The 11,925-nt window shown below is 65.3% G+C and overlaps 1 protein-coding gene across 1 annotated transcript; it reads left to right on the forward strand.

The window, feature by feature from the left end:
• Positions 1 to 8,098: 8,098 nt before the first annotated feature.
• LOC121672119 (neurexophilin-4-like) lies at positions 8,099 to 11,919 on the forward strand. The gene is made up of 2 exons (XM_042044638.1): positions 8,099 to 8,188; positions 10,945 to 11,919. The coding sequence occupies exons 1-2, from the start codon at positions 8,099 to 8,101 to the stop codon at positions 11,716 to 11,718; spliced, it is 864 nt and encodes a 287-aa protein (XP_041900572.1). The 3' UTR covers positions 11,719 to 11,919.
• Positions 11,920 to 11,925: the final 6 nt, after the last annotated feature.

The following is an 11,925-nucleotide window of genomic DNA, read 5'->3' on the forward strand; positions in this document are numbered from 1 at the left end:
TGCGGGGGGGGGGGGGCAGCGAGACAGAGCCGGGCGTGATCGTGGGAGCGGCCTCTCTTGGGGGGGGTCGGACCCTCTGCCCGGGGGGTCCGCGAGGGGGTCGGGGGTGCCCTTGTCCCGCTCCCCGCACCTGCAGCGCACCTGGGGAGCGGGCAGCAGGGTGACTTCCGTGCCGGGGGGGGGCCCACGCGGGACTGGGGGGGGCCCAGCTGTTCCCCGGCTCTGCCAAGGGTGTGAGCCCCAAAACCACCTGCAGAGGCGACGCCTCATTCCTGTCCCGACTCGGTTCGGGCTCAGCCCCCGCACGGGGCTCAGCCCTGCCGGGGGGTTTCTCCCACCCACCCCATCCCCATCTCACCGAGTGCCCCCCAGCCATGGGGTGGACGCACCCCCAGGACAGGCCTGGGGGAGGGAGCTTTGCCTGTTTTCCCCCCTTCCTCCTGTCTGTGGGAGCTGGGGAGCGGCTGCAGCCGCAGAGCCCCCCCCGCCTGCAGAGTCCCCCCCCAAAATGTCCCCCAGTCCCAGATACTCAAAGCTCCCCAAGGCCACTCACCCCCGCGTGTCCCCCCTCTGCCACCTCCTCTTGGAGCCCCTCGGGGGGCTACAGCTGCATCCGTGGTGGTCAGGAGGGGGGGATGGAGCCCCCCCAGCCCAGCCGGGGGGGGCCGGGCTCATCACCCAGCAGATCTGATTTCCTGACACTCCATTTTTACTTTCTGTGTTTCATGAATAAAATCAAACGAGTCAATTCCCTCTCGGGAATTGGATGCACATCAGGGACCCCCACCCCCCCCCCGGCACCCCCCGACCCCCCCAAGGCAAAGGCTCCTGCAACTTGTCTCTCGCTGGCACGCTGCTCCCTGCGTGGGGAGGGGGAAACGTGTGCCCGCGTGTGGGGGTGGCTCGGCGTGACCCCCCCCTCCCCGTGTCCATCCATTGCAGAGCATCTGTCGGTGCTGGAGCTGCTTCAAGACAAATGTGTTTGTTTTGATGAAATCCGGAGCAGGGCGCTGCCCTGGCCCCCCCCCCCCCGCCCACGCAGGCGGCGGTGCTGAGGGGGGGCACGGGGGGCTCAAAGCTGGGGGGCACGGACACGGGCACGTCCTGGGGCATGGGGTGGGCATGAGGGTGCGGGAGGCTCCTGCACAGGGGTAACCCCGGGAGATGCCCTGAGCCCCGACCCCTCTGCGGTGGGGGTCCAGGACCCTCCCCCCCTCCCAGTGCTCCGGGAGGGGCAGGGGTCTGCCCAGCCGTGGGCCCACCGGGTGCCAGGGAAGGGTAGCTGAGCCATTCCTGCCCCTCGGCGCTCTGGGGCCTGTTGGGGAGAAACTTTCCCGATCTCTTTTGGGGGTCAGGAGGCAGCTGGATGGGTGGGGGGATCCCACTGGCTTCCCCCTGGCTCCAGTGGGTGCCTCGGACTGGGGCTCCCAGTGCCGCATCCCGCCAGGGCTGTGGTGGGAGCGCCGGGCAAAGGGGCAAGAGGGGCTGCACCCCAGGGCAGAGCCTTGTCCCTGCGCAGGAGGGAAGGCAGGGACCCCCAGGGTGTGGGACCCCCAGGGTGTGGGACCCCCAGCGTGTGGGACCCCCAGCGTGTGGGACCCCCAGGGTGTCAGCCCCCGGCCGTGGGTTGGTTGACAGTCCCTGCTGGGTGACACTGGTGTGTTGGGATCGATCCCGGCTGGGATGGACAAACTCTCCCAGCCCATGTGGGTGCTGTTCCCACTGTGGGGGTGCAGACCGCCCCTTCCCAGCACCCCACCCTTCGTGGCTGCAGCCGCCCGGGCTTTGCAGTGCTGGCAGTGCCGGAACTGGCAGGGGGACGAGTCCACCTCTGATTGCAAGTGACACCCCCCCCTCCCCAGCCTTTCCAGGCTCCTGCGTTATTTTTATGCATCCCATTATTTTCTGTTCGTTGAGCATTAAATCTTGGGGGTCCCTCCGGGTGGGGCTGGCCTGGCTCCCCCCTGCCGAGGGTCCCAGCCATTCCCCCAGGTGCACCCAGGGCCCTCAGCTGGACACAGCTGGCCTTGGATCAAGGAAAGGAGATTCTATCCACGTCCCCCTGGCCTTCCTGGGAGGCGGACGCCATCCTTGGCCCTGGGTGCCCCATGTCCTGGTGATGGGGTGGCCCCCACCCAGTACTGAGCAAGGTTCAGCAGTGGAGAGGATGGGTGATGCTGGCCCTGGAGCAGGCAGGAGCGGGCAGGAACACCAGGATGAAGCCAAGATGGGGTGGCTGGGTGCCACAGCAGGACCAGGTTGGGGACAACGGTGTCTTTCCTCACCCTGCTCCATCCCTGCTGCCTTTGCCAGAATGTGCCCCCCCATACCCCCTGGCGCCCGTGCCTCGGTTTCCCTCCTTTCTGGCACAGGCAGGTGAGACAGCGGCTGTCTGTGAAGCACCTGAGTGTTGCTGGCAGGTTTTCCTTCTTGGGTTAACCCTTCCCAGGAAAATGCTGCCTCTCTCCGCCGGTGGCCATGCCAGCCGGAGGCTGGTGGCCCGGGATGCCAAACTCATCCACTTCACCCCTTCCTTCGCCTTGCTGTCACCCGGGAGCTGTCTCCTGGGCTGCTGGCTGACAGATGGCTTTGCTCTTAGCAGATGCTGTCAGCCCTTTCCATGCAAGGACACCCCAATTCCCACCCCCCCCCCCCCGCCCCCCGAGCTCCCATTTTCAGGGGGAATTTAGCCGGTTCGTTGCTGGGAGCTGTGCAGCACATTTGGGGCCAGAGAAGAGGATGTGAGGTTTGGGTGGTGGTGCTGCCCTGCAGCCCCATCTGGCCAGGGGCCCCGGGGGGTGCTGAGCTCCAGGGACCGGCTGCGGCGGGTCGGTGCCCGGACGGTGCCCGCGGGGCCGGGATCGGCTCCATACATCCCCTGTCGCCGTTTCTGCGGCTCCCTGAGCCGCCCGCCGTTGCGGCGGGTGCTGTGTGCTCAGCATGGCTGAGCTAATCTATCGCCAAACAAACACACACTGTTATTCCGAAAGAAGGTTTCCAAGCGACTCATTTCCCTTTTTTTAATAACTCTTCCCTCTGGTGCCCTTTGCACCCTAAGCTGGGAGATTCAATAAGGCTGGAGCCTGGAGCGTGGCTGGCACAGCCTCACCGAGGAGGGGGAGCAGTGGCTGGGGAGGGGGGGCACCCAGGGGTGCCCCCCAGCCAGACCCACCCACCCTTGCGCTTCCCGGTGTCGTTCTGGCTCCAAGCCGGGTCCCGTTTTATTGCTTTTCCCTCTCTCTCCTGTTTTTAATTGCCAGTTTTCCGCTGGGGACTGGCAGAGGTGGCCGAGCCGGGATGGGGGGCAAGGCAGGTGCTCCCCCCCTGCCACAGCAGCCCCCAGCTGAGCCCCCACCACTAATCACACCCTTGCCAATTAACACTCCCAGATTAATGACTTTGCCCATCCTTTCTGCATCCACATCTCCTCCTCTCAGGGAGCCAAGGTCCCCGCAGCCGGTGGCCCAAGCGTGGGGTGACGCCGCGCTGAGACCCCGCAGCTGGAGCCCTCCCACCCCCTGCCCTGGCCGAGCTCCAGCCTCGCCGCGGTGCCTGGCTCAGCCTTCGCGCTCGGGCGCTGGAGGTAAATGGCCCAGGAAAGATGAAGCTTCCTCTCCCGCCGCTTGGATTGCTGCTGAAGGAATAATCACGTCCCCGTGCCCCCCCCCCCCCAACCCCCCCGCCTTTTTCCCTGTTGCAAAAGGAAAGTCATTGTGGAGGAACAGAGCAGGGACGCGAATCAATCCCAAATCAATTCCCAGCGCACCCCGCTGTGCACAGATCCCGTGTGACCCCCGTGACCGTCCCGGCTGCTGGGTGGATGTCACAGTGGGGGAGACCCTCTCACTGTCCCCCCCCGGGCCCTCCGGCACAGGGCAGCGGAGCCTCCGTCTGCAGCAGGCAGAGCAACGCCTCACCTGGCACCGGCAAGAGGCCGGAGCCTGGGCTGGGTGGTGGCTGCAAAGAGCGGCTGATTCCAGCCCTGGGGGTCGTGAGGAGGGTCCCAGGGGACGTTGGGCTGCAGGGACACCCTGTCCCCTGCTCCTGGTGGGATTCAGTACCCGGCTGTGGTGGGTCATGGTCCTTGTGACCCCAGAGGAGCTGCGGTGCCAGCGATGCCCTTGAGAGTCCCCAGCGCTCCTGGGGGGTCTCTTGGAGGGTCTCAAAGTCCACTGTTGGGGGGTGCGGGGGACAGCTGTCTTTGCTGCTGCCCCCCCTTCCTGGGGGAAACAGATCCCAGCTGGCTCCAGGAATGTCAGGGGGAGATGTGCAGGGTGGGGGCCACGGGGATGGGGTCTCACCGAGGGGACAGGCCGGCATTTACCTCCTCTCTGGTGACTTTCGCACTGGCCCTGTCTCATCCCGGGGGGCCGGGTGGGCGGGGGGGGGGGGGGCTGGAAATGCGATTTATGATCCCGCCTGATACGATCTTATAAAATTTCCCGGGCACACTCGAAATTACATTTCCATAGCTCAGAAGCAGCGATCTCTGTGCGCGCCAATACCTGCCACTTTTATGGCTACATTTATTGCAATAATAAAGTGAAATGGTGAGGCGAGGGGTGGGGGTGGTTGGGGTGGGGGGGAGCAGCCGGGCAGAAGGTGGGGGCTGCGTCGCTGCGGGCCTGGGGTCCCCCTGTTTTTGGGGGACTTGGGGGAATCCGCTGCCTCTCTGCAGCCCTGGAAAGTCCTCACCTGCTGAAGAGCTGGAAGAGGGGTGGAGGGAACCCCACAGCCTGTTCTGCTGGGGGGAAACTGAGGCAGGGCCGAGGAGGGGGAGTGTGGGTATCCTGGGGGCCATCCCCTGGCACCAGAGGTGTGGGAGTGACCTGGGACCCGCCCCCGCTGGCTGTACTTCCTTGTCCCCACACACCGTCCCCGTGAGCTGCCCCTGTCCCCACGTCCTGCACAGCGTGACTGGGGGTGACCAGCAGGAGCCCCCGCCTCAGTGACCCCCACAAGCAGCTGGGTCCCTCTGAAGTCAATCAAGGGGTTTCCAGGCCTGTTGGCCTCTGGTCAGCTCAGGGGGCTGCTGGGTGACAGATGCCCAACAGCCACATGTCCCCGTCCCCCACCGCCCCCGTGTCCCCTCTCTGCTGGCTGCTGCCCACCCACCCGCACCCCTTCTCCCCCTCCCGCTCCGTTTATCTCCTGTTTTCCCATTCATTCCCTTTTCTCCTCCAGCCCAATGAGTCACACAAGCCCCGAATCCTTTGCCTGCTGCCGTCTCCTCCCTTCTATTATATTTTTTTCCTTTGCTCTTAACAGCACTTTCCTTTTTCACCCGTGGGGGGAGAGACTCGGGATGTACATTTTTTCCCGGCTTCCCGCCCCCCCCCCCCAGCCACCTCCCAGCTCCTGCCTCACCGTGAAGCCCTTAAAAGTAATAAATAAATAAAACAACGGCTGAGGAAAGAAAAGGCAGGAAACGAGTGACAGGGAAAAGGAACCAAAACGAAAGAAAGAAGGAGGAGGGAGAAAAAAAGTCCTACTCGGGCTATGAAATATTTATTAGCCAGCGCGTGCCGAGCGCGTTAATAAAGCTGCAGCATTTGCATATTTTTTCTGTTGGCGAGGAGCGAGGTGTCTGTTTGGGGGGTGAAGGCACAGCTGATCCAAAGCCAACCCCCCCGGCCCCGTGCGGGTCATGGTTCTGCTGGAGATGACACCGGTCCTTGGGATGCAGCACCTCGGTGTCACCGGCAGTGGGACCCCAGCAGGACCACGGGAAGGACCCGAGGATGGGTTTGGTGGGTTGTTTGGTGGATTTGGTTGGATTTGGTGGATTTGGTGGGTTTGGCTTTGGTGAGCTCATCCAGGCTCTCCTCTGGCTGAGGAGGTGCTGGTGTCAGGTTCCTGTCCCGATTCTGGGAATGCCCATCCCAGTGTTGGGGTGCCCCATCCCAGTGCTGGGGGGGGGCCTATCCTGGTGCTGGGGGTGCCCATCTCAATGCTGGGGGTGTCCATCCCAATGCTGGGAGTGCCCGTCGTGGTGCTGGGGGTGTCGTGCTCACCTGCCCACCACCCCATCAGGGGTTGTGGTCGCAGCAGCACAGAAGAGGCAGAGGAAGGACTGAGGAAGCCTTCAGGGGGGGTCTCACTGAGCCCCTCTCCCAGCAGGATCCACCCAGCCATCCCTGTGACTGTACACGTGGCAGGGTGGCCATGCACGGGTGTGTCCCGACTTGTCCCTGTGTGTTACCTCTTCCTCTGTCCTTTTGCCCTTGATCCCTTGCCTGGAGCAGCACCCTCGGCTGCAGCCATCCCCAGTGCCACGTCCCCAGTGCCCCCAGCTCCCCGCTGCCAGCCCAGGGGTGCCCAGCAGCACGTCAGCCCTGGCACCAAGCGCTGCCCAGGGTGGCCACTTGCAGCTCAGTGTGTAGGCCATGCCCTGCCTGTCTGAGAGGGTTGGGGACAGCGTGGCTGTAAGGATGGGGACAGGAACAAGCTGGCAGTGGGGATAGGGACAGGTAGGGGATAGGGATCAGGACAGGCTGGTGGTATTGATGGGGACAGGCTGGTGGCAGGAATTGGGACAGGCTGGCTGTAGGGACAGGGACAGCCTGGCAGTGGGGATGGGGACAAGGTGTTGGTAGGGATGGGGACAGGTTGGGTGTAGGGGTGGGGACAGGCTGGTGGCATTGATGGGGACAGGCTGGCAGTGGGGACGGGGGCAAGTTGTTGTTAGAGATGGGGACAGGCTGGCAGCGGGGATGGGGACAAGTTGTTGGTAGGGATGGGGACAGGCTGGCAGCAGGGATGGGGGCGGGCACGCATGGTAGAGATGGGGACGGGATGGTGGTGGGGACGGGGGCGGGTGCACGGGGAGCAGGGGAACGCGTCACCCGGGACGCACAGCCACGCCGAGCACCTCACTCCGTGCACGCGTGTGTCACCGCGTGCGTGTCACCATGCGTGTGTCACCGCGTGCGTGTGCACACACAGACGCGCTCGCAGGGCCACGCAGGACACGTGGAGGTGTTTGTGCACACCCAGCTGCATGTGGAGCGGCGCGTGTGTTCGAGAGCACCCGCTGGCATTTGTCGCATCACTCGGGCACGGAGGTGGCCCGGGCACACACCTGCGGCACCCACGGGTGCACACGCTCACCCAGAGACTCGGGAACAGCCACCCCGGAGCTCTCCGCGCTCTCTCGCCCACGCGCAGCCGCTCGGACACGCCTGGGCACGCCGGGTCCCTCCCGCAGGCCCGCGGAGCCCGGCGCGGCACCGCGGCACCGCATTAGCACCCGCGCGGCGCCGGGAGATAAATGGGAGCTGTCAGAGGCACCTTGTTTGCTGCTAACCTTTGGAAATGCCACGGCGCCCCGGGCTGCGCGTGCCGGGGGGAGCAGGCCCACGGGGATTGTCGCTCACCACCTCCAATTAATCTCCTCGCGCTAACGAAGGCGTCCGGGGTGACAGGGGAGAGGCTGGGTTGACCCCGCGCCCATGGGGAGAGCGGGAGACCCCCGAGCAGCGGATCAGTGCCCGTGCTGCCAGCGGACCCCGCCGAGGTGTGGGGACAGGATGGGAACGGGGATGGGGACAGGGATGGGGGTGGGAATAGGCTGGCGGTAGGGATGGGGACAGGGTGATGGTGGGCATGGAGACAGACTGGCCGTGGGGACAGGGACAGGAACAGGCTGATGGTGGGCATGGAGACAGACTGGCCATGGGGACAGGGACAGGCTGGTGGCAGAGATGAGGCCTTTGTTGGGGGCTGTCATGGTTCTCTGCTCCCCCTCCAGTGCTAGTGGGGCTCTTCTGCCTTGATCCCATACCCCTTCATTCCCAGCCCCACTCTCGGGGTGCTGGAGCTCATCCCAGCCCACACCGGGGCAGCCAAGCCCCCTGTCCCCCCCCCATGCTGCTCCGCTGCCCTCCACCAAGGTGACCGAGGGTCTCGGGGGAGCAACTGACGGCGCTTGGCCCCAACAGCAAATGGGATGTGAGCGGCCATCACTGCCGGGCCTGACAAACCAAATTGATGCCGGCACCGAGAGCCTTCCCGGTCCCTCTGCAGCTGCCTCCAGCCCTTCCCGCATCCTCGCCTGGCTCCGTGTGCTCACGGGGGGTGACACACGGAGCCTGCGGACATGCGGCAGCCCCATGCGGGTACAGAAGGGCACATGAGGGGCTTGAGAGCAGCTAAGCCGTGGAATGATGCTGCGGGGATCGTGATGAGGGTGAGGAGGAGCACAGGCAGGTGGATGAGGAGGGGGACACAGGCGAGAGGATGAGGAGGGGAGCGGCAGGGATGTGTAGATCAGCAGTGAGATGTGACAGTGAAAAACAACCATCTCAGGCACACCGAGGTAACCTGTGCGTGGTAGCAGAGCCCCCCCACGCCACAGAACCAGGCACGGCCCTGCCTGGCACTGGCCACAGCTCCTGGTGAGAACAGGGTGGGAGGGGGCTGGCACTGGGACCCCCTGTGCACCCACAACGCATGTCCAGGAGGTTCAGGGGCACGTGTGCGCGGCTGCACCCCGACGGCACAGCAGGAGCATTAATATTTAACGCGAGGTGCACGGGACCTGCCCTGAATGCCGACAGCGCTGCCAGGGCGCAGGGGGGTGACCTTGGCTCCCCACGGCGCTGGCGTGGCTGAAGCGTCCCTGGCCCGGCTCCTCCCTGCCCCGAGCCCGGAGGCTCCGAGCCCCCCGGCCGGCCCGGGCTTAGCGGGGGCTGCGGGCAGCGAGGGTCCCCCCGCGCTCCCGGACTGCGCTGGTGCCGCAATCGATCGCCCTGGCTGCATCGCAGCCGCTGCCCTGCTCTGCAATTCCCTTTCATCCCCCGCTCCCCCAGCAGCTTCTGCCGAGGGACTGGAGGGGTTGGGGGGCTGCCAGTCCGGCCCCTCGCTCGCAGGGGCTGGGGCGCCTCTGTTCCTGCAGGGATGGGGGTTGTTTGCTCTGTCCGTGCCCGGCCTGTGCCCCCCAGCCCCGGGCTCTGTCCCGCACCAGCCTGGCCTGGGGACCCACAGCCCCCAGGAGCACAGCGGGTGCTGCCAGTGTTTGTCCCCCTCTGCTCCCAGTGCGTCCCCTCCCCACTGCCTGCCCATCCCTGTCCCTTCCCTGTCCCTCCCGCGTTGCCACCTCCAGCGATTCCCATCGCAGCCCGTTCCAATCCAATCACATTCCCCCTCAGCCCTGCACGGGATCATGGAGAGCGGGCATTGCAAAAGGAAACTGAGGCAGGGGAGGAGGGCACGGGCACTTGCGGCACTGCTGGGGACCGGCCTTGGCTCCCAGCCCTGGCTGAGATGGAAATCCAGCGCGGAGCTCAGAAACCTCCAGAAATCCTTCCCGGTGGTGGGGGCTCGGCAGCGTGTGCTGCTGTGCGTGTTCCCCGCAGGTGTAAGCAGGTGCAGAAGGATTTGGGGGGCTCCCAGCTGGTGCCCCTCAGCTTCCCCAGAGGGGGGTGTGAGGGGTCCCAGGCGTGATGGACGGAGCAATGGAGCAGAGCTGGGGTGCAGACACCACCCCCCTCCCAAAAATGCAGCTCTCCCAGCTGGGGGGTGCCCCTCTCCCCCTCCCCTTGTTATCTCACCATCCCGGTCCTGCCCCCCCTCTCCGGCTGGCGAAGGCGCCCGGCTTTGAAGCTGCGTTGAAATATAGATAAGGGCGAAGGCAGCAGCCGCGCTTGGAAAGAGCCGGGGGGAGCGGGGGGCTGGCCGGGCAGGGGGGTGCAGGGATGGATGCTGAGCTGCAGCTCTGCGCCACACACCCTGACCTCCCCATAAGGGGCTGAAACACCACAAATCCCTTCCCCATGGACATGGCCGGGCTGCACGCCCTGCCCAGGGTTCCTCTCTCTGGCACAGCACAACCGGAGCAGATTTAGGGGCTCAGCCCAGCACACCTCAGGGGGATCCCAGGGATGGATCCTCAGGGGGATCCCAGGGATGGATCAGGCGGAGCCCCTGGCTCAGCAGTGAGGGTGGGGGTCCGTGGCTGGGCTCCCCCCATGGTGCTGCTCTATCTCTGTGGGGAGACCCCACACACTGACTCACCCGGCCGCGGAGGAGGGGGCATGGGGAGCTCACCCCTCTCTGATGGGGGTCATGGGACCCCCATCATCTCTGATGGGGATCATTCCCAAACACGAAACAGCATCAAGCCATTCCGTAAGGTGGGTGATGCCAGGATGAGCCCCCAGTGATGACAGGAGCCATTCCCTGGGCCTGCCTCAACTTCCCACCAGAGCACAGCCCCCCACGCTCCCCCAGCCCTTCCAGCTGGTGCCTCTGCTCACCACCCCCTCCCCACTCCCCCTCCTTCGTTCCCCCCGGGATCCAGGTCATCCAGAGCAGAAACTGCCAGAGCAGCCAAGCACCTGCCAGCTCAGGGCAACAGTGATTGACGAGGCCGGGGCTCCCGGAGCAGCATCCCGCGTGCCAGAGCAGCTGGCAGGGCAGGAGGGCACAGCGGGCACCCTGGGAGCAGTGGGATGAGGGATGGGGGCACGGGGGGCAGGTGGGCAGGGGGATGAGGGACAGGGGACACGTCAGAGTTGGGGTCCCAGGCTAGGGCTGGCATCTGGCTCTGCTCACTTGTGTCCATCCCGGCGACCGGGGGAACCTCAGGAAGGGGCCGCTGTGGTCCCGGCCCAGCTGGTGCAGGCAGGAGGATGAGGAGGGGTCTGTAGGTAGGAGGATGAGGAGGGTGCAGGCAGAGGGATGAGGAAGGTGCAGGCGGGAGGATGAGGAGGGGGCTGTAGGTAGGAGAATGAGGAGGGTGCAGGCAGAGGGATGAGGAGGGTGCAGGCGGAAGGATGAGGAGGGTGCAGGTGGGAGGAAGAGGAAGGGGCTGTAGGTAGGAGGATGAGGAGGGGTGCAGGTAGAAGATGAAGAGGAGGGAGGCAGAAGATGAGGAGGGTGCAGGTGGGAGGATGAGGAAGGGCACAGGCACAGCTCATGCAGTCTCTGCCCTCTCTCCCCCAGACGGTGTGTGCTGGGGGTCACGTCGCCAAGACCTTGGGGTACCTAGAGATGGGCACCTCCGGCCTCCTCAAGGACGTCCCCTACGGCACCCTGAAGCCCCCAGCACTCGACCCCGGGCGGCTGATCCCGGCAGAGCCTCCCCGGCGTGCGGGGACACCTGCGGGCACCGGCCGGAGCCCCTGGGACTGGCAGAAGAACCAGACGGCTGGGGAGCTGCTGAGCCCCCGCGCCCACCGCAAGCCCACCCTCAAGTCGAGCCGCACCAAGAAGATTTTTGGGTGGGGCGACTTCTACTTCAACATCAAGACGCTCAAGTTCAGCCTCCTGGTGACGGGCAAGATCGTCGACCACATCAACGGCACCTTCAGCGTCTACTTCCGACACAACTCCTCCAGCCTGGGCAACGTCTCCGTCAGCATCGTGCCCCCCTCCAAGGCGGTGGGTTTCGAGGTGCTGGTGCCCGGCCCCCCACCCCTGCCACGGCCACTGCCCCCTCCCCAGCAGAGCACCCTGCCCGAGGGGCGCCCGGCCAAGGCGCTCAACTGCCACGTGGAGTACGAGAAGACGAACCGGGCGCGGAAGAACAAGCCGTGCCTGTACGACCCGTCCAAGGTGTGCTTCACGGAGCACACGCAGAGCCACGCGGCCTGGCTCTGCGCCAAGCCCTTCAAGGTCATCTGCATCTTCATCTCCTTCCTCAGCATCGACTACAAGCTGGTCCAGAAGGTCTGTCCCGACTACAACTTCCAGCACGACAACCCCTACTTCGGCTGACGGCAGTGGAGCAGGGGATGGGTGGGGGATGGGGGGTTGCAGTGTCCCCGTCGTCACTCGGGGCCCCCCTGTCACCCCCATGCCGGCCCCCTCTTCATCACTGGAGCATCTCTGTGCTGGGCTGTGGGACAGCCAGTGCTGGGGGTCCTGGACCCCTCCAATGACATCCCATCCCTGGGATTCAGTTGGCTCTGGGGGCTGCAGATT

This window comes from Corvus kubaryi, unplaced genomic scaffold (genome assembly GCF_017639235.1).
Source record: "Corvus kubaryi isolate FWS band 111438036 unplaced genomic scaffold, C.kubaryi_AGA036_p1.0 37946, whole genome shotgun sequence".
Lineage (NCBI taxonomy): Eukaryota > Metazoa > Chordata > Aves > Passeriformes > Corvidae > Corvus > Corvus kubaryi.